The sequence below is a fragment of the Salminus brasiliensis genome, chromosome 9 (genome assembly GCF_030463535.1).
Source record: "Salminus brasiliensis chromosome 9, fSalBra1.hap2, whole genome shotgun sequence".
NCBI classification, from domain to species: Eukaryota; Metazoa; Chordata; class Actinopteri; order Characiformes; family Bryconidae; genus Salminus; species Salminus brasiliensis.
This window is the reverse complement of record NC_132886.1, coordinates 1,287,331-1,310,746: the sequence shown is the minus strand read 5'-3', so window position 1 is coordinate 1,310,746 and position 23,416 is coordinate 1,287,331. Positions and strand designations below refer to the sequence as shown.

The 23,416-nt window shown below is 46.0% G+C and overlaps 1 protein-coding gene across 1 annotated transcript in view; it reads right to left on the bottom strand.

The window, feature by feature from the left end:
• The window catches only part of zyg11l (zyg-11 family member, cell cycle regulator, like), an 18,718-nt gene extending 7,101 nt beyond the window's left edge, over nt 1-11,617 (bottom strand). Inside the window, exons 1-8 of the mRNA XM_072687060.1 lie at nt 11,519-11,617; nt 9,440-9,605; nt 8,007-8,191; nt 5,850-6,242; nt 3,755-3,949; nt 3,065-3,208; nt 2,757-2,933; nt 184-248 (exon numbers count right to left, since the gene is read on the bottom strand). Of these exons, the coding sequence (XP_072543161.1) occupies nt 184-248; nt 2,757-2,933; nt 3,065-3,208; nt 3,755-3,949; nt 5,850-6,242; nt 8,007-8,191; nt 9,440-9,605; nt 11,519-11,521 (1,328 nt within the window). The 5' untranslated portion in view covers nt 11,522-11,617. The remainder of the gene's footprint in view (nt 1-183; nt 249-2,756; nt 2,934-3,064; nt 3,209-3,754; nt 3,950-5,849; nt 6,243-8,006; nt 8,192-9,439; nt 9,606-11,518) is intronic.
• Nucleotides 11,618-23,416: the final 11,799 nt, after the last annotated feature.

Genomic DNA, 23,416 nt, shown 5'->3' with positions numbered 1-23,416 from the left:
GTGATGCTATAGCAACTACCCAGAAACATCATAGTGGCCACCTAGCAAAAACAGTTTCACCTTATTGACCACATAGCAACAGCCTAGCAACTGGTTCAGGAGTCATCTGTGATCCAGGTGAATCAGATGAATCAGATGACTGAGGGGTCCCGGACCCCAAACCCAGAGTTAAACTGTACTGACCTGTTGAAGGGGGCAGTCTGGAGAATGTGATCACTGCACAGAGACAACAGGCAGTTCTTCTGGATCTGAACACACACACACACACACACACACACACACACACACACACACACACACACAGCTGTTTTTACACTTACTGTCTTCTGAAACTAAAAGATGAATGCACTGAACTGATGAACTGGGAGCAATTAACTGTATTAATCACATACTGGGATTCGTCACACTGAGTTTTACTGTAAATACATCCTTATTTACTATAAAGTTAAAAATGAAATGCTTGCATTTTTAACTATAATATTGAATATATATTTAAACAAAATTATTATATAAATAAATTAATAATATAAATAATTAATAATTATATAAATAAATAATTAATTAATTTAAAAATAATATTTTTGATAAATAAATGACTATGAAGTAAACTGTTGGTTAAAATTAGTTTAATGTAAATTAATATACTTAATACTTTATAAACGTTATACTTTATGAATACTTTAATACTTTATAAACTTCATACTTTATGAATACTTTAATACTTTATGAACTTTATACTTCATGAATACTTTAATATTTTATAAATAACTTTAAAATACTTCTTTTCAAACAGACTTTTGTACATTTATGCTGAGTGTGTTAAAAACAGCTCCTGCAGTAACCCCCTCAAAGCTCACTGAACACTAATAAACTAATTAAATGATATTAGTGTATTTATTATTTACTAAACACTGTAGTACAGTATATTTATACATTTACAGTATCTGTTATGCACCACAAAGTGACCCAAGAAGTGTGCTTTTCTGGGAAGACAGGGACTAGAAGTATATTTATACTCTAATGTAAATATATTTAATATCTTATTATTTCTATATTTCTATAAATCCACTCAGTGTATAATAGTGATGCAGCTGTAATGCTGTAGTGTGTAAAACATAGGTTTAAATAAATGTACAGTAGTATATATTTCCAGTAGTGTTTAAAAACTAACTAAAATAGTTCCATTTTATCAGTTAAAAGCTTGTAGCTCAGTTAATGTCAGGCTGCAGTTCTATTTCTGTGGAATTAAAGTGGAATAAGCCTGAAATGAGCTGCTCCTCTTTAAAGGTGCTGATCATTAGGGGCTACCTGTACACTCTACTGCACCGTAGCACAATACAGCTCAGCATCTGAACAGGGGGGCACACACTTTCTAAAATCAGGACATATCACACACTAATCACCTGGCTGATCCTGATCAGGGCTCAGTTTCCCAAAAGCACCCCACTGGTAATACCACTGTAACTGGCAAAAAGAGAGAGTGTACTGTGTGATGCTTGCTTGACCATTTAAGAAATCACCAGGGCTCTGGAATGGTGGGCTCCTGGTGATGCCACAGCCATCCGTCAGTGACCGGGAGTCCCGGAAAGCATAACAGCAGTCCTCTCTCTCTTTGGGTTAGGGTTAGGACAGTCATCCCCAAAGGAGTCAAAATTATTGACACTCATTCCTCAGGTAGAAGTGAGTGGAGATACTAGGTTTTAAAAGACGTCTATAGAAGCTGAAGAATCAACTGAAGCTTTTTACTCCAGTAAAAGTGTAAAAGTACTGGTTTCAGAACCACTTCAAGTAGAAAAGTAAAAGTAATGGAAGGAAAACAAAGGCAGAAAGCTTAGGCCGCACCACAGGGGTCTACAGTGCACTACCCCCCCCTCCCCCCTCCCCAAAAACCCATTTCTCTAAAAGTCATAATGAGGAGAATGATCTATTAAAATGTTGATGTTAAAAATGTTGGGCTGCACTAGGCTCCTGTTTCAGCTGCAGATCTGCCCATTGAAAATGAAGCATTTCAGTAATATCAGCTCTATTAAAGGAGCGTCTCTGTGCTCTACTGAGCATCAACATGAGCTTCATGGAGGAAAGTATGAGGAGTCGTTGTCTAGAAGTTCTGTAAAGCTGCAGAAAGTCAGACTTCAGAGGCGTGTGATCAATAAGCTTTATTGGAGTGTAAATGTGGGGCTCAGTCGGGACGTTTCACTGCAGCTCTCTTGAGTCTCTGCCACGGACACAGTCTTCATACTAGACTACAGACGTCTGCTGTGAGCTCGCTGGAGAGGGACGGGACGTGTGCAGGTGTGATGGATCTCTTATAAACCAATAGGGAGTCAGAATGGAGTCTGTTTATACTTCTCATCCAATCAGGATCAGACTCTCACTTTTTTATTTATCTGGAGAGGGTTTTATTGATGACGAGCCGGAATGAAAACTAAGGGAAATGAAATAGGAGGAACGAGGCTGATTTTAACATGTAAGGAGGAGAAAGTTCAGATAATTGGGGGAAAATGTGAGAAGTAGAAGTAAAAAGTCTGAAAAATACATAATCTCTCAGTGTGGGTGATGCTAGCCAGTGTAGGCATCTGTTAGCCAAGGTATTATAAGAAGATGTGGTGGGCCTTATGGAGGAGAGCACTGGTAGGGGGAGGTCCTGATAGTGGGGGGACTGGGACTGACTAAACTGGGTGAAAACTGACCACAGATGCTTTTGAGAAACCCAACCCTGACCCTGTCGTCATCGTACAGCGCTAGTCTCAGCGTACCTGTTCATGGCTGGGAAAGTTCCTCATGGTGGAGGTCAGCTGCTGGACTACACTTCCCAGCAGTCTGTTGGGCATGCGCATCGCCAGCTCCAGATTGGTCAGGTTGAACACACAGGCTGTCGCCACCAGCTGCACACCGGCCGACTTTGAGTGTGTCTGCATTCCAGCACACACCAGCTACAAACACACACACACACACACACACACACACACACACACACACACACACACACACACACAATGCAGTTGGCATCACTCCAGGTCTATACAGGCTTACAGATCTAGCAAAAGTTCTGCAAAGTTCTGACCCTCAGAGCGTCCGGCTGGGACCCGATGTCCAGCTGGTTGGTGAGATTATGGAGATGGAGCAGCGCCCTCTGCAGGAGGACCTCTCTTTCTCTGTAGCGCCTCAGAGCCTCACACAACTGGGTGAGGTTACACTCTCCAGCCACCTGCACACACACACACACACACACACACACACACGGCAAAAAAATTGTTCCAGTCTGTTGAACCACCACATGGTTGCTATGGAGTTCTTCGTTGGTAACGGCTGCGTTGCAAGGTGATTGCTATGCTGTATCCATAGTGTGTATCTAAGTGGTTGCTATGGGGTTGCTAAGTGGTTGCTATAGTGTTACTAAATGGTCGCTACAGTACACCAGGTGGTCTCTATGGGGTTGATAAATGGTTGAAGTGGTGTTGCAAGGTGACTGCTATGATCCATCAATAGTTGGTTCTAAGTGGTCACTACAGGGTTGCTAAGTGGTTGTTATAGTGTTACTAAATGGTTGCTAGGCAGTTGCGATGGTGTCCCATGTGGCTGCTAGGTGTTGCTGAATTTTTAATCAATAGCCAGAATAGTGCTTAGGGTTATTTGGGGGCTGTACTGTACTCGTATTAAGACTCAACCCTCAGACCCGCTCTATGTGGCGCCCCCTGTGGCACCCCCAGTTACTGCAGCTATAATTAACTCTGACCACTTCCTCATACCTCACCTTCAGATTTCCTTCTTGAGACAGGAAGTCAGAGCCTCCAGCTCCGGTGGCCAGCAGACCCAGAAACCTCATCCCCTGCCGGGCCTCCACAAACACCTTCAACAGAGCGTCACTGACCCCAGACCAGCCGGACACGTCCAGAGACTCCAGAGCAGGGAGGATCTCCGGACGCTCCAGCAGCTGGACCACCGCGGCCTGTAAGGGAGGAACTGAGCTCAGACCTGACACAACACACAGACCCTGAAACACTGTCGAACAACGTATCCTTTTAAACGCTTCAAGAAGTTTGTGGATGTCGCTATGGAAACGGAAATTGTTGGTATTATTAAATTAATGTTATCAAGTTTGTCAAGATCAGAAATGTGAAAACCTGCATTGTTATTTTATCTGTCAGAATGAGTGTGTGGATCATATGAATATTACAGAGCATTATAGAGCGCCCCCTACGCTTCCTGTAGTGTATTACAGTCTGTCAGAGTGAGCGTGTGGATCATATGATCATTATAGAGCATTATAGAGCGCCCCCTACGCTTCCTGTAGTGTATTACAGTCTGTCAGAATGAGCGTGTGGATCATATGAACATTATAGAGCATTATAGAGCGCCCCCTACACTTCCTGTAGTATATTACAGTCTGTCAGAATGAGTGTGTGGATCATATGAACATTACAGAGCATTATAGAGCGCCCCCTACGCTTCCTGTAGTGTATTACAGTCTGTCAGAGTGAGCGTGTGGATCATATGATCATTATAGAGCATTATAGAGCGCCCCCTACGCTTCCTGTAGTGTATTACAGTCTGTCAGAATGAGCGTGTGGATCATATGAACATTACAGAGCATTATAGAGCGCCCCCTACGCTTCCTGTAGTGTATTACAGTCTGTCAGAATGAGCGTGTGGATCATATGAACATTACAGAGCATTATAGAGCGCCCCCTACGCTTCCTGTAGTGTATTACAGTCTGTCAGAGTGAGCGTGTGGATCATATGAACATTATAGAGCATTATAGAGCGCCCCCTACGCTTCCTGTAGTGTATTACAGTCTGTCAGAATGAGCATGTGGATCATATGAACATTACAGAGCATTATAGAGCGCCCCCTACGCTTCCTGTAGTGTATTACAGTCTGTCAGAGTGAGCGTGTGGATCATATGAACAGTATAGAGCATTATAGAGCGCCCCCTACGCTTCCTGTAGTGTATTACAGTCTGTCAGAGTGAGCGTGTGGATCATATGAACATTATAGAGCATTATAGAGCGTCCCCTACGCTTCCTGTAGAGTATTACAGTCTGTCAGAGTGAGCGTGTGGATCATATGAACAGTATAGAGCATTATAGAGCGCCCCCTAAGCTTCCTGTAGTGTATTACAGTCTGTCAGAGTGAGCGTGTGGATCATATGAACAGTATAGAGCATTATAGAGCGCCCCCTAAGCTTCCTGTAGTGTATTACAGTCTGTCAGAATGAGCGTGTGGATCATATGAACATTATAGAGCATTATAGAGTGCCCCCTACGCTTCCTGTAGTGTATTACAGTCTGTCAGAATGAGCGTGTGGATCATATGATCATTATAGAGCATTATAGAGCGCCCCCTACGCTTCCTGTAGTGTATTACAGTCTGTCAGAGTGAGCGTGTGGATCATATGAACATTATAGAGCATTATAGAGCGCCCCCTACGCTTCCTGTAGTGTATTACAGTCTGTCAGAATGAGCGTGTGGATCATATGAACATTATAGAGCATTATAGAGCGCCCCCTACGCTTCCTGTAGAGTATTACAGTCTGTCAGAGTGAGCGTGTGGATCATATGAACAGTATAGAGCATTATAGAGCGCCCCCTACGCTTCCTGTAGTGTATTACAGTCTGTCAGAATGAGCGTGTGGATCATATGAACATTATAGAGCATTATAGAGCGCCCCCTACGCTTCCTGTAGTGTATTACAGTCTGTCAGAATGAGTGTGTGGATCATATGAACATTATAGAGTATTATAGAGCGCCCCCTACTCTTCCTGTAGTGTATTACAGTCTGTCAGAATGAGTGTGTGGATCATATGAAAAATTGTAACTATCATTAAGAGATAAAAGGGATCTTACAGGGCATTCACTGTCCGTGTCCAGTCGGTCATTGGAGATGTCCAAATGCCTGAGTTGATCTAGTTTGGCGAGGATGGACAGGAGGCTGGCCGTGGACATGTCCAGGTGATGCAGGCCATGGGCAGTGAGGGAATGCAGGTGTGACTTTAGGTTCAGCAGAGGGGTGAGGTCGGTGACGGCTGTGCAGGATATATCCAGACTGTCCAGCAGAGGGAGGGAGCAGATTTCCTCCAGTGCGGAGTCATCCAGCTGTGTCCAGGCAAGGCCCAGACTCCGGAGAGCCCGCAGGGAGCTGAAACTCAGGCGGCCATCTGAGGTGGAGCTGAAGAGATCCAGGCCAGTTAAGGTCAGCCGCTGGAGGCTCTGTCTGCAGTGCTGATTGGACGAGAGGCCCTGGACAATGACAATATACAGTTTATACCATACACCGTATTTCAGCTCTGAAAGCAGAGTGTAAACACTACAACAACTTCCTTCAGGGTTAACTGTACCAGACTGAGGGGGGCGCTGTAACACTGAAGCAGAAGCAGACCAGCTTTCCCACCAAAACACATTCATTACTAATTAATTACTACACCATCACATCTACAGTACGCTCCTGACCCACCATCACATCTACAGTACACTCCTGACTGACCCACCATCACATCTACAGTACACTCCTGACCCACCATCACATCTACAGTACACTCCTGACTGACCCACCATCACATCTACAGTACACTCCTGACTGACCCACCATCACATCTACAGTACACTCCTGACCCTCCATCACATCTACAGTACACTCCTGACTGACCCACCATCACATCTACAGTACACTCCTGACCCTCCATCACATCTACAGTACACTCCTGACTGACCCACCATCATTACATCTACAGTACACTCCTGACCCACCATCACATCTACAGTACACTCCTGACTGACCCACCATCACATCTACAGTACACTCCTGACCCACCATCACATCTACAGTACACTCCTGACTGACCCACCATCACATCTACAGTACACTCCTGACCCACCATCACATCTACAGTACACTCCTGACTGACCCACCATCACATCTACAGTACACTCCTGACCCCATCACATCTACAGTACACCCCTGACCCACCATCACATCTACAGTACACTCCTGACCCCATCACATCTACAGTACACTCCTGACGCACCATCACATTTACAGTACACTCCTGACTGACCCACCATCACATCTACAGTACACTCCTGACCCACCATCACATCTACAGTACACACCTGACCGACCCACCATCACATCTACAATACACTCCTGACCCACCATCACATCTACAGTACACTCCTCACTGACCCACCATCACATCTACAGTACACTCCTGACTGACCCACCATCACATCTACAGTACACTCCTGACCCACCATCACATCTACAGTACGCTCCTCACTGACCCACCATCACATCTACAGTACACTCCTGACCCCATCACATCTACAGTACACTCCTGACTCACCATCACATCTACAGTACACTCCTGACGCACCATCACATTTACAGTACACTCCTGACTGACCCACCATCACATCTACAGTACACTCCTGACCCACCATCACATCTACAGTACACACCTGACCGACCCACCATCACATCTACAATACACTCCTGACCCACCATCACATCTACAGCACGCTCCTGACCCACCATCACATCTACAGTACACTCCTCACTGACCCACCATCACATCTACAGTACACTCCTGACTGACCCACCATCACATCTACAGTACACTCCTGACCCACCATCACATCTACAGTACACTCCTGACTGACCCACCATCACATCTACAGTACACTCCTGACCAACCATCACATCTACAGTACACTCCTGACCCACCATCACATCTACAGTACGCTCCTGACTGACCCACCATCACATCTACAGTACACTCCTAACCCCCTGGGTCCAAAACATCAGCTGCTGTCAGTGTATGTGGGGGAGGTCTCTCATTGTTTACTTTGAGGGTCTTAGTTACAGTAGTAGTGTGTGAAACTACCTCCACCAAGTTTGGAAGCTGTACTTTAGCCTGGCTGGCTCTCACTGTGTGCTGTTGTTGATGAAACCACCTCCACCATTACTGTGATGTAATGTACCACAATAACAACACCATACTGTACCTGTAGGATGTCTGAGACAGAGATGTCCCCACGGAGACGGGAAGCGTCCAGCTCCTTCAGGCGATGGGAGCAGAGAGCCTTGCGGAAAGCGTCCGCAGAGAGGTGGCATGAGCGAATACACACTCGCTTCAGACGCAAACACTCGGTACTCCGAAACACACTGATGGTTTGGTCATTCAGCACACCTGAGACGGCGAGGAGAGGAAGAAGATCATTCCATTACATCATCATCCTCATCATCATCATCCTCATCATCATTACCCTGAGCTGAGCTTTCATTTTCATAAAAATATCTCCGTCTTTTACTGTGAATCCTTCACAACTCATGTGAGGCTGAAAACACTGATATTTGCATATTAAAGAGACAGTAACGAGTGACGAGCTGGGTAGAATTTAGCCAACTAGCTAGCTACCGAAGTTGGCTAGACCACGTGTTGAGGAGTTAGCGCACATTAGCATTGCGTCAAAATGCAAATTAATATCAGACTTAAAAAAAAACACATTTTGCTGATGTTTGAGCTAACTAGCTACCTCATTATAACCCTACTTAATGTAACTAGCTAGTTAGCTAAAGTTGGGGTTAGTGGACCTCATTAACGTTAGTTAATGTTGTGATACCCAAATGATCCGTTAGCGGTATGCTGTTCATTACTATGATCACAAATACATAAAGTTAATTACTGAAAATCGGTCAGTGTGTTAGCTAGCTAACTAGTTAACATGGTTGGACTTTGCTTATTATAGCTAGCTGGGTAAGCCTGCTCTAAATACATTTATAAATGGAATTAAATTAAATTACTGTACAGAATTAATTAAAATAGCATTAAAATTGATTACGGAATATCACTAAGCGTATTAGCTAGCTACCTGATGATAACGCTAATCTACCTACCTAAGAGTTAGCTAGCTAGCATTATGCTATTTTGTGCGGTACATGCTGTTGGGGCCTAGTTCAGGTGTACTTTCACACTGAAACATGGTCATTTGATGTTTAGCTGGTTTAGCTGGTAAGCTAACTCAGGTAGCTAGGTTGCAAGCTGGCCAATGAAGGTGCTTCTTCAGCTCAGTCGGAAGCTTTTCCCAGCCTGGGTCGGTTCTAGCTGACTGATAGCTAACACACAATAACCTCCATGGTTCCTCATGGTTCTTCATGGTTCTCATAGAGTCGCACCTTCACCTTTCACACCCTACACTCTTAAAGATAACTGGACTACAGGAGGTCCTTGAGCAAAGCCATAGAAGAACCACATTGATTCTCTTGTGTAAAGAACCTTTTAAAGAACCTTTTAAAGAACCTTTCACACACATCTCTTTAACACACACAGGTTTTATAAGCTTCTTCTATGGTTTTGTTCAAAGAACCCATTGAAGCCCCTGTACAGATGTAGCAGTGTAGCGGATATCTGTACCCAACCCTCCCATCAGCTCCTCACCCTGCTGAGCCATGGTGTGTATGAGGAGGTCAGAGAGTTCCTGAGGAAACACTGGACAGGAGCTGAACTGCAGAGAACCATCAACACACACCCTGCACAGAGCCCGCAGGTCACGGCACGCACTCTGCAGGCACAGTCGGGACAGAGACGGGGGGTCGTCGTCATCCTGCGATACACACACACACACACACACACACACATACACACACACACATACATACACATACACACACACACACACACACACATACACACACACACACACACACACACAGAGACACACACACACACAGAGACACACACACAGACACAGACACACACACAGACACAGACACACACACAGACAGACAGACACACACACACAGACACACACACACAGACACACACACACACATACACACACACACACATACACACACATACACATACACACACACACACATACACATACACACACATACACATACACACACACACACACACACACATACAGACACACACACAGACACACACATACACACACACACACAGACACACACATACACACACACACACACACATACACACACACACACACACACAGACACACACACACACAGAGACACACACACAGACACAGACACACACACACAGACACACACACAGACACACACACACACACAGACAGACAGACACACACACACAGACACACACACACAGACACACACACACAGACACACACACACACATACACACACACACACATACACACAAAACAGTTTTTCTGTATAGGAATACAAATTCAGCCTACTGCAGTTTAGCCCCACCCATTCAGCCTACTGCAGTTTAGCCCCACCCATTCAGTCTACTGCAGTTTAGCCCCACCCATTCAGTCTACTGCAGTTTAGCCCCACCCATTCAGTCTACTGCAGTTTAGCCCCACCCATTCAGCCTACTGCAGTTTAGCCCCACCCATTCAGCCTACTGCAGTTTAGCCCCACCCATTCAGCCCTCTGCAGTTTAGCCCCACCCATTCAGCCTACTGCAGTTTAGCCCCACCCATTCAGCCCTCTGCAGTTTAGCCCCACCCATTCAGCCCTCTGCAGTTTAGCCCCACCCATTCAGTCTACTGCAGTTTAGCCCCACCCATTCAGCCTACTGCAGTTTAGCCCCACCCATTCAGCCTACTGCAGTTTAGCCCCACCCATTCAGCCTACTGCAGTTTAACCCCACCCATTCAGCCTACTGCAGTTTAGCCCCACCCATTCAACCTACTGCAGTGTAGCCCCACCCATTCAGCCCTCTGCAGTTTAGCCCCACCCATTCAACCTACTGCAGTGTAGCCCCACCCATTCAGCCCTCTGCAGTTTAGCCCCACCCATTCAGCCTACTGCAGTTTAGCCCCACCCATTCAGCCTACTGCAGTTTAGCCCCACCCATTCAGCCTACAGCAGTTTAGTCCCACCCATTCAGCCTACTGCAGTTTAGCCCCACCCATTCAGCCTACAGCAGTGTAGCCCCACCCATTCAGCCCTCTGCAGTTTAGCCCCACCCATTCAGCCTACTGCAGTTTAGCCACACCCATTCAGCCTACTGCAGTTTAGCCACACCCATTCAGCCTACAGCAGTTTAGCCCCACCCATTCAGCCTACAGCAGTTTAGCCACACCCATTCAGTCTACTGCAGTTTAGCCCCACCCATTCTTCCTACAGCAGTTTAGCCCCGCCCCTCCGTTCATTAGCTGCAGTGCAGACTGGTTGGGTGGTGCAGTAATACTGTAGATACAGGAGATAAGGGTGTTGACACTCAGATTCTGAGACTACACAACTTTTAATACACTTCATATATCCAAACTGAACTACAGCACACACACACACACACACACACACTCACACACACACACACACACACACACACACACACACACTCACACACACACACACACACACACACACACACACACACTCACACAGTCTGGAACATCGAGGCCTGAAGCTCTAAAGATAGCTCCTCTCCACAGCTCTGCTCTAATCTAAGCTAAGGCATTAGCCCAGGCGCGCACACGCAGACCTGCGAGCGTTCACGAGAAAACACACTCACCATGGCTCAGTTCCGTCCGGAGTCGCGCGCTGCGTGTATGAGCTTAATAAAGCGTCATAAGCAAAAGCACAGCGTTTCACAAGACCAGGGTTACTAAACGCCCATTGGTCACTTCGCTCGACACGTCATCACGTCTACTCACACGTGCAAGGACTGCCTGCTCCAACACGCCGGATGGAATCTGCTTGATGAACCGATTCTTCAGTTGATTCAGTGACTCCAACGTCCGAGTCAACTGATTCACTCGCTGGCCACTTTATTAGAAACACCTACTGTGTGCTTCCTCCTGGCCACTTTATTAGAAACACCTACTGTGTGCTTCCTCCTGGCCACTTTATTAGAAACACCTACCCTGTGCTGCCACTCTCTGGCCACTTTATTAGAAACACCTACCCTGTGCTTCCACTCTCTGGCCACTTTATTAGAAACACCTACCCCGTGCTTCCACTCACTGGCCACTTTATTAGAAACACCTACCCTGTGCTTCCACTCTCTGGCCACTTTATTAGAAACACCTACCCCGTGCTTCCACTCTCTGGCCACTTTATTAGAAACACCTACCCCGTGCTTCCACTCTCTGGCCACTTTATTAGAAACACCTACCCTGTGCTGCCACTCTCTGGCCACTTTATTAGAAACACCTACCCTGTGCTTCCACTCTCTGGCCACTTTATTAGAAACACCTACCCTGTGCTTCCACTCTCTGGCCACTTTATTAGAAACACCTACCCCGTGCTTCCACTCTCTGGCCACTTTATTAGAAACACCTACCCCGTGCTGCCACTCTCTGGCCACTTTATTAGAAACACCTACCCCGTGCTGCCACTCTCTGGCCACTTTATTAGAAACACCTACCCTGTGCTTCCACTCTCTGGCCACTTTATTAGAAACACCTCCCCTGTGCTTCCACTCACTGGCCACTTTATTAGAAACACCTACCCTGTGCTGCCACTCTCTGGCCACTTTATTAGAAACACCTACCCTGTGCTTCCACTCTCTGGCCACTTTATTAGAAACACCTACTGTGTGCTTCCTCCTGGCCACTTTATTAGAAACACCTACCTTGTGCTTCCACTCTCTGGCCACTTTATTAGAAACACCTACCCTGTGCTTCCACTCACTGGCCACTTTATTAGAAACACCTACCCTGTGCTGCCACTCTCTGGCCACTTTATTAGAAACACCTACCCCGTGCTGCCACACTCTGGCCACTTTATTAGAAACACCTACCCTGTGCTTCCACTCACTGGCCACTTTATTAGAAACACCTACCCTGTGCTGCCACTCTCTGGCCACTTTATTAGAAACACCTACCCTGTGCTTCCACTCACTGGCCACTTTATTAGAAACACCTACCCTGTGCTTCCACTCTCTGGCCACTTTATTAGAAACACCTACTGTGTGCTTCCTCCTGGCCACTTTATTAGAAACACCTACCCTGTGCTTCCACTCTCTGGCCACTTTATTAGAAACACCTACCCTGTGCTTCCACTCTCTGGCCACTTTATTAGAAACACCTACTGTGTGCTTCCTCCTGGCCACTTTATTAGAAACACCTACCCTGTGCTTCCACTCTCTGGCCACTTTATTAGAAACACCTACCCTGTGCTTCCACTCTCTGGCCACTTTATTAGAAACACCTACCCTGTGCTTCCACTCTCTGGTCACTTTATTAGAAACACCTAGCCTGTGCTTCCACTCTCTGGCCACTTTATTAGAAACACCCCCCCTGTGCTTCCACTCTCTGGCCACTTTATTAGAAACACCTACCCTGTGCTTCCACTCTCTGGCCACTTTATTAGAAACACCTACTGTGTGCTTCCTCCTGGCCACTTTATTAGAAACACCTACCCTGTGCTTCCACTCTCTGGCCACTTTATTAGAAACACCTACCCTGTGCTTCCACTCTCTGGCCACTTTATTAGAAACACCTACCCTGTGCTTCCACTCTCTGGTCACTTTATTAGAAACACCTAGCCTGTGCTTCCTCCTGGCCACTTTATTAGAAACACCTACCCTGTGCTTCCACTCTCTGGCCACTTTATTAGAAACACTCACCCTGTGCTGCCACTCTCTGGCCACTTTATTAGAAACACCTACCCTGTGCTTCCACTCTCTGGCCACTTTATTAGAAACACCTACCCTGTGCTGCCACTCTCTGGCCACTTTATTAGAAACACTCACCCTGTGCTGCCACTCTCTGGCCACTTTATTAGAAACACTCACCCTGTGCTGCCACTCTCTGGCCACTTTATTAGAAACACCTACCCTGTGCTTCCTCCTGGCCACTTTATTAGAAACACCTACTGTGTGCTTCCTCCTGGCCACTTTATTAGAAACACCTCCCCCGTGCTTCCACTCTCTGGCCACTTTATTAGAAACACCTACCCTGTGCTTCCACTCACTGGCCACTTTATTAGAAACACCTACCCTGTGCTTCCACTCACTGGCCACTTTATTAGAAACACCTACCCTGTGCTTCCTCCTGGCCACTTTATTAGAAACACCTCCCCCGTGCTTCCACTCTCTGGCCACTTTATTAGAAACACCTACCCTGTGCTTCCACTCACTGGCCACTTTATTAGAAACACCTACCCTGTGCTTCCTCCTGGCCACTTTATTAGAAACACCTACTGTGTGCTTCCTCCTGGCCACTTTATTAGAAACACCTCCCCCGTGCTTCCACTCTCTGGCCACTTTATTAGAAACACCTACTGTGTGCTTCCTCCTGGCCACTTTATTAGAAACACCTACCCTGTGCTTCCACTCTCTGGCCACTTTATTAGAAACACCTACCATGTGCTGCCACTCTCTGGCCACTTTATTAGAAACACCGACCCTGTGCTGCCACTCTCTGGCCACTTTATTAGAAACACCTACCCTGTGCTTCCACTCTCTGGCCACTTTATTAGAAACACCGACCCTGTGCTGCCACTCTCTGGCCACTTTATTAGAAACACCTACCCTGTGCTTCCACTCACTGGCCACTTTATTAGAAACACCTACCCTGTGCTTCCACTCTCTGGCCACTTTATTAGAAACACCTAGCCTGTGCTTCCTCCTGGCCACTTTATTAGAAACACCTACCCTGTGCTTCCACTCTCTGGCCACTTTATTAGAAACACCTAGCCTGTGCTTCCTCCTGGCCACTTTATCAGAAACACCTACCCTGTGCTTCCACTCTCTGGCCACTTTATTAGAAACACCTACCCCGTGCTTCCACTCTCTGGCCACTTTATTAGAAACACCTACCCTGTGCTTCCACTCTCTGGCCACTTTATTAGAAACACCTCCCCTGTGCTTCCACTCTCTGGCCACTTTATTAGAAACACCTCCCCTGTGCTTCCACTCTCTGGCCACTTTATTAGAAACACCTACCCTGTGCTGCCACTCTCTGGCCACTTTATCAGAAACACCTACCCTGTGCTTCCACTCTCTGGCCACTTTATTAGAAACACCTACCCTGTGCTTCCACTCTCTGGCCACTTTATTAGAAACACCTACCCTGTGCTTCCACTCTCTGGCCACTTTATTAGAAACACCTACCCTGTGCTTCCACTCATTGGCCACTTTATTAGAAACACCTACCCTGTGCTGCCACTCTCTGGCCACTTTATTAGAAACACCTACCCTGTGCTTCCACTCTCTGGCCACTTTATTAGAAACACCTACCCTGTGCTGCCACTCTCTGGCCACTTTATTAGAAACACCTACCCTGTGCTGCCACTCTCTGGCCACTTTATTAGAAACACCTCCCCCGTGCTTCCACTCTCTGGCCACTTTATTAGAAACACCTACCCTGTGCTGCCACTCTCTGGCCACTTTATTAGAAACACCTACCCTGTGCTGCCACTCTCTGGCCACTTTATTAGAAACACCTACCCTGTGCTTCCACTGTCTGGCCACTTTATTAGAAACACCTCCCCTGTGCTTCCACTCTCTGGCCACTTTATTAGAAACACCTACCCTGTGCTGCCACTCTGTGGCCACTTTATTAGAAACACCTACCCTGTGCTTCCACTCTCTGGCCACTTTATTAGAAACACCTACCCTGTGCTTCCACTCTCTGGCCACTTTATTAGAAACACCTACCCTGTGCTTCCACTCTCTGGCCACTTTATTAGAAACACCTACCCCGTGCTTCCACTCTCTGGCCACTTTATTAGAAACACCTACCCCGTGCTGCCACTCTCTGGCCACTTTATTAGAAACACCTACCCCGTGCTTCCACTCTCTGGCCACTTTATTAGAAACACCTACCCTGTGCTGCCACTCTCTGGCCACTTTATTAGAAACACCTACCCTGTGCTTCCACTCTCTGGCCACTTTATTAGAAACACCTACCCTGTGCTTCCACTCTCTGGCCACTTTATTAGAAACACCTACCCTGTGCTTCCACTCTCTGGCCACTTTATTAGAAACACCTACCTTGTGCTGGCCACTTTATTAGAAACACCTACCCCGTGCTTCCACTCTCTGGCCACTTTATTAGAAACACCTACCCTGTGCTTCCACTCTCTGGCCACTTTATTAGAAACACCTACCCCGTGCTGCCACTCTCTGGCCACTTTATTAGAAACACCTACCCTGTGCTGCCACTCTCTGGCCACTTTATTAGAAACACCTACCCTGTGCTGCCACTCTCTGGCCACTTTATTAGAAACACCCCTACCCTGTGCTGCCACTCTCTGGCCACTTTATTAGAAACACCTACCCTGTGCTTCCACTCTCTGGCCACTTTATTAGAAACACCTACCCTGTGCTTCCACTCACTGGCCACTTTATTAGAAACACCTACCCTGTGCTGCCACTCTCTGGCCACTTTATTAGAAACACCTACCCTGTGCTGCCACTCTCTGGCCACTTTATTAGAAACACCTACCCTGTGCTGCCACTCTCTGGCCATTTTATTAGAAACACCTACCCCGTGCTTCCACTCTCTGGCCACTTTATTAGAAACACCTCCCCCGAGCTTCCACTCTCTGGCCACTTTATTAGAAACACCTACCCTGTGCTGCCACTCTCTGGCCACTTTATTAGAAACACCTACCCCGTGCTGCCACTCTCTGGCCACTTTATTAGAAACACCTACCCTGTGCTGCCACTCTCTGGCCACTTTATTAGAAACACCTACCTTGTGCTTCCACTCTCTGGCCACTTTATTAGAAACACCTACCTTGTGCTTCCACTCTCTGGCCACTTTATTAGAAACACCTACCTTGTGCTTCCACTCTCTGGCCACTTTATTAGAAACACCTACCTTGTGCTTCCACTCTCTGGCCACTTTATTAGAAACACCTACCCTGTGCTTCCACTCACTGGCCACTTTATTAGAAACACCTACCTTGTGCTTCCACTCTCTGGCCACTTTATTAGAAACACCTACCTTGTGCTTCCACTCTCTGGCCACTTTATTAGAAACACCTACCCTGTGCTTCCACTCTCTGGCCACTTTATTAGAAACACCTACCTTGTGCTTCCACTCTCTGGCCACTTTATCAGAAACACCTACCCTGTGCTTCCACTCTCTGGCCACTTTATTAGAAACACCTCCCCTGTGCTTCCACTCTCTGGCCACTTTATTAGAAACACCTACCCTGTGCTTCCACTCTCTGGCCACTTTATTAGAAACACCTACCCTGTGCTTCCACTCTCTGGCCACTTTATTAGAAACACCTACCCTGTGCTTCCACTCTCTGGCCACTTTATCAGAAACACCTACCCTGTGCTTCCACTCTCTGGCCACTTTATTAGAAACACCTACCCTGTGCTTCCACTCTCTGGCCACTTTATTAGAAACACCTACCTTGTGCTTCCACTCTCTGGCCACTTTATTAGAAACACCTACCCTGTGCTTCCACTCTCTGGCCACTTTATTAGAAACACCTACCCTGTGCTTCCACTCTCTGGCCACTTTATTAGAAACCCCTACCCTGTGCTTCCACTCTCTGGCCACTTTATTAGAAACCCCTACCCTGTGCTTCCACTCTCTGGCCACTTTATTAGAAACACCTACCCTGTGCTTCCACTCTCTGGCCACTTTATTAGAAACCCCTACCCTGTGCTGCCACTCTCTGGCCATGTGCCTGTCAGGAGTGAATCAGGGAGTTGGAGGACTGAAGGACTGTTTTGGGAACTTTCTGGAACGTGATCTGCTCTGCTGCGTCCCCAACACACTCCTCTTTCCCGTAAGTGTGTGGTGTTTAGACACAGAGAGAGACGGACTGGGGCAGAAGGTGCTGTTCTACACCTCTGTCAGGAGGAGAAGTTGTGACTGGAGACTCCCGTTCACGCCAAACTGCCCCAAAATCTACAGACAGCAAACCTGCAGTCAGTGTCATATACTGACAAAAGTATTGGGACACTGCTCATTCACTGTTTTATCTGAAATCAAGGTTATTAAAGAGCTGATTCTGCTTCTGTTGGAGTAACTGTCTCTACTGTCCAGAGAAGAAGACTTTCTACTAGATTCTGGAGGAGCATTGCTGTGAGGATTTGATTGCATTCAGCAACAAGAGCATTAGTGAGGTCAGGATGTTGGATGATCACCACCACCCCATCTCATCATCCCCAACTCATCCCAAAAGTACTGGATGGAGCTCCTCCACCATCATTCCAGAGAACACAGTTCCTCCACTGCTCCACAGCTCCTCAATGCTGGGGGTCTTTATACCCCTCTAGCCCACGCCTGGCATTATTAGGCAGCATGGAGCCAATAGGGTCATGATGTTGATCTGCTCCAGAGAGTCCTATTCTATTGGCAGTACTTCTTCTCTACAGGGACTAGACAAGCTGTGTGTGCATTTGCACATCAGTGTCAGCAATGGGTGCAGCTTAAAGTAGCTGAATACATTTATCAGAGGGGGTGTCCACAAACTTTTAAAGAAATACAGTATAGCTGTAGGAGCTCTGTAGTGGTGTAGACCTCAGGGCTGGAGTGTGTGTGAGTGTGTGTGGAGTGTTGGGTTCACTCTTTGGCTCAAGGTCACTGTCGTCAGCTCATTAGAGAGCCTTGAGCTTTAATCAGCGGAGCATGACCACAGGTTTCCAGACTGACCCCACCGTTTCAGCTCTGCTGATCTGGTGGATCATTAATGTTGCTGAACAGGGTGGGATTATTTCCACACACTTCAGTCTCGCTGAGCAGAGCCAGGGAGAACCTGCATGGAAAGAAGGCTCTCCATGAAGCCTCCTCAGAACATACGGAAGGAAGACCAGGTGGAGGTGCAGCTATGGCTACTTTGTGAAGACTGGAGGTCATGGTGACCTCTCGTCTTAACCTTCTGATCCTGAGGCCTATTAAAGTGAAACTTCAGCCAAATCGAAAAGTCAAATTCCCCATCCCGCTTTTCCCAAATGTAGTCGATCATCCAAGACATCTGCGGTGTTTGACTGTTAGCATTTTCGCTCATGTAGCCAAGAAGTAATGGAAGCTTATGTACACCAATTAGCATGGTGCTAACTGCAGGCCTAACCCATCGAGGTGTGTGGAGGTGTTCAGTAATCTTAACCAGACTGGACTATGCGGTTTCTGACACTGTAGGACTCACTGTTATCTAGTCTGTAGACCCTTGCAAAAGTTTAGGCACCCCAGTGTTAAACACATGCTGAGATGATCAGACATGGCCGTTCAGGCTAATGAATGCGCCGCCGCGCTGTTCCAGCACAGTGTGTGCTGATTATGTCAAATTCAGATCATGTAGAAACTGATCATGCAGATACATGTAGGTGTTAAATCTCCTCTTATGAGCACTGAGCGTGTTAAAGAACCCCTGACACAGCAACCGCGCTGTGTTTGGAGTGTGTATAGTCGATGTTGTGAGTGTAAATAAGTCACATCCTCTACAGAGACACACTCCTGAACACTCCAACACACACCTGCTGTTTAATTACTGAATTTATCAGATTGGAAAACAGTAAAATATGAATTATGAGATGCAATAAGCTAAAAAAACATACCCCTCTTAATACTTTAGAAACATGTGTACAGTTTTATACACATATGCATGTACATGATCTTCACCCGATTTCTCAGTATTATTTAGACTTCAAATACTCTACCGGGCAGTCCAGCACTTCAGCGAAATTACTGACTGTCCCCAACCAACAACATCAGCTGGTGAGCCGCTATTTAGAGTCAATTTCCCTAAAATCAAGTCAAAAGCCAAAACAAAGATGCATGCACAGCAAGGTCAGAATGAATAAAGGTAGTGATCCACTAGAGAAGATTAAGTAGTGATCCACTAGAGGGGGTAAAGTAGTGATCCACTAGAGGGGGTAAAGTAGTGATCCACTAGAGAAGATAAAGTAGTGATCCACTAGAGGTAATGAAAGTAGTGATCCACTAGAGGGGGTAAAAGTAGTGATCCACTAGAGAAGATAAAAGTAGTGATCCACTAGAGGTAATGAAAGTAATGATCCACTAGAGGGGATAAAAGTAGTGATCCACTAGAGGTAATAAAAGTACTTATCCAGTAATAAAAGTAGTGAATATGTGTGCTGTGATAAAAATAATGAATGACTGATATTAAGTAACTGTTATCTTTAAACAGCCTTAATGATAAACAAACAGAATATAAATAATAATAATAATAATAATAATAATAGTCTTTAGGCTGTACTTGGGCTGTAAACATGCTCTTCCTCTGTGTTCTATTGCAGATTACTGTGAATGTCTTATAAATCTGAAACACCAGAGAAGCAGGAACCGATAGGTGCTACATGACCAGGTTCAAGCAAGGACAGGCCTGAACTGCAAGTCTTCACCTTCTTCTTTAAACTGCATATCCATATACACCAATCAGCTGAGCAGACTCCAAGACATGTTAAAATACCCAGTTCACATTTAAACACAACATTATATACTTTGTACTGATGCAGGGGTCCACCAGAATACAAGTAGTGATCCACCAAAGGAGATAAAGTAGTGATGCACTTGAGGGGATATATTAGTGATCCACTAAAGGGAATGAAAGTAGTGATCCACTAGAGGGGATACATTAGTGATCCACTAGAGGACTTCCTAATCCCAGGCTCAGGTTCTCACTCTTTTAAAAGGATGTGATGACAGAAACACAGCTGGATTTAGACCATGCTTCTTCTTCACCTGTCTGTCTATACAGGACATCAGACACACTGTGCTAGCTCTTTATCAGGCTAATCCAACAGCGAACATGTGGAGAAGAGTGTTTAGCCTTTGTTTACCTTCGTATCCTAATGCACACCATCTGTCTCCATGCGTTCACTACGGCTTCCTGTGGGCATATCTGTAGTGACAGTGGCAGAGGTGAAAGGTTAAAGGTCAGAGTGCCCCAGATGTCCTGAGTGGACTGTGTGTTTTTTGGTTGTTAGCATTAGCGCAAGGTGTGGTGTGTTTGGAACAGGCCGTAAAGCTCAGCCTCTGGAACAGCTGAGGGTTAATGGAGGAGCGAGAATGAAGAGAAATGCTGTTTATGAATGTGCAAACAGCCCACGGCGCCTCAGCAGCTCAAACAGTAACCCAGCCGGAGAACACTTCTCCCACTGAAGCGCCTCTGCTGGCTGGTTGCAGTATGATATGTAGCTCCGCCCATCGCCATATCGTTTAATGACGAAACTCCGCCCATTTTCCATCTCATTTTCCTCTCCATCTCCAGCGTCTCCAAACTCCAGCAGATCTTCCCCCAGATAGTTCCTCCAGAAATCAGTTTAACCCTTACTCTGCTCTATTGTAAGAAGGCGGAGCTATACTTAGGAATAAATTGATTGACAAGCAGCCTTGTCTGGAAGAGACCAGTTGTAGTGGAGCTTACATGAGCTGCACTTTTACTGTTGCAGACTGGGAATCCAGGGGGAAATCCGCTCTGCTTCTGCACTGGAAGCTCAATGAAGACGGTCTGAGACACTGAGGCTCGGTCTGGGAGAAGGGGGCGGGTCTACCAAATGAGTAGGTGAGTCTGACTCCGCCTCTGGTCTTAGAGGCCTTTATCATCCAGCTCTGTATCTGGAGTCCGTTTGCCCTGAGAGACTGGATCATCAGGCTGAATGTGAATGCTGTTTTCGGGCCTGGATGTCGTCCACAGGGTACGCGAAAGCTATCTGCTCCGTGATTGGTTCATTTAGTCATGAGACTCTCCATAAGGTTTGTAATGGTGGGGAAGGAAACAGAAGGCACTGTAGGAGCTTACGCTGCACTTACTGTAAAAACAGCCCCCAAAAACCACAGTTTATCATTGGTGAGCGCTGATAGCCACCAACAGAACAACAATCAGTGATAAAGAACAGTAAGGTCAGGAGAAATTCACCTGATAACGAGCCCCGCCTCCCCAACCAGCCCAGAAGTGGTCCTGAAGGTAGACTCCACATCATTAATAAATCCTAACAGATGATAAAAATATCACATATTTCACTTTAACCCTTTTACAGTCACATCTACAAAAATATACATTCTCAAATAATAATATTGACTGGTCAAATTGTTGATTTCTGGATCCTCATTTAGCTGCTTCACAGTCTTCATTGTTTTAGATGACCCATACAGGAAGTGAATACACAAGTCAACCAGCCGGTTGACTCGCCCATTTATGGCACATGCACTAAAAAGCATCACAGAGCGGTTACTGTAACACAACAGACCTGGAAAATGATTACTTTTACTGTGCCTTTAATAACAGCCTCAGATTCATGTTACAGTAAAACCTCCCAAAGCCGCCCAAAACAACTGCATCTAAAGCTCATCAGTAGACAGCGCTCTTTATTGAGTGGCAGAAATAATACCTCATATCTTATTGTGTAAAACACATACAATTCATAATCAGCATCACACACTGAATATGAATACGGTCAAACAGCTGGAGCAGTTTTTATTGCAGCAATCTGAGGGTAAAAAAAGCTCTACCGTGCGGTTACAACGCCTGTTCAGGGGTTCAATATGTGAGATACTCTGCAAATGTGTTAATTTAGAAATCTACACTGTAAAGTGCATTCAATAGATGTTTCCCATTTTTTAGCCAAAAGTCTTTGATAAATACACTCAGCATATATTTGTGTCTATATGAGTATCTGGGGATATGAGTAGCTGATTTAATTAGATTTATGCTAGATTACCTGAACTCTGTTTTATAATATGAATTTTCACCGTATTTTTTTTTATTAAATAATAGTTTTCTGTATAACATGACGTAACATTAAAACACTTCATTTTCTCATTTCCAACATCATTTTCATTTTTTAAATATATATATATATATATATCCAAAGCCTGCAAAACACAAAACACCACTACAATATCAGTGTTGAACAGGCAGTGTGTTGTGTATCTGATATCTGCTGATATCTGCTGATTTGAAAATGACCCTGTTGACCTGCAGTTCCTCGCTTTAAGGCACAGCTAATTCAGACTGTATTAAAAAGCTCATGCAGTCTGAGAAGTCCCTCAGCCTCATGCTACACACTGAATGACTCAAAACGTAATGCTGATTCAGTAAATGCTACATCCTCCAGACCTTCAAAAGCTCTAAACCACAGAAGTCAGGCTGAGTTTGAGTGGAGCTGCAGGCTGTAACTGCCTGAAACTGAAGGCCTTAAGGGTGTTATAACCCCTCTACATAAGCAGCTTTCTGACTGCATCTCCAGGTAGAAGAGCAGAGCCGAGCCGAGACCAGTGAAGCTCGCTGCACTTTTCACTTCTCTCCATGTGCAGGAACTTTCAGTTGGTCAGGAAAGAAAGGCACGAAGTATGCAGGACCGGAGATGGACCGAACCACTGACTTCTGGAGGGGGCGGAGACTGTTAGTGACTATCTGTAACTTTTACTCTTATATACAGTCAACTCTTTACGCATAAACCCGACAGCTGTGCTGATATACGCCGTAAACATGGTGATGTATGAACACTTCACACGGCTGGTGTAGGGAAGTG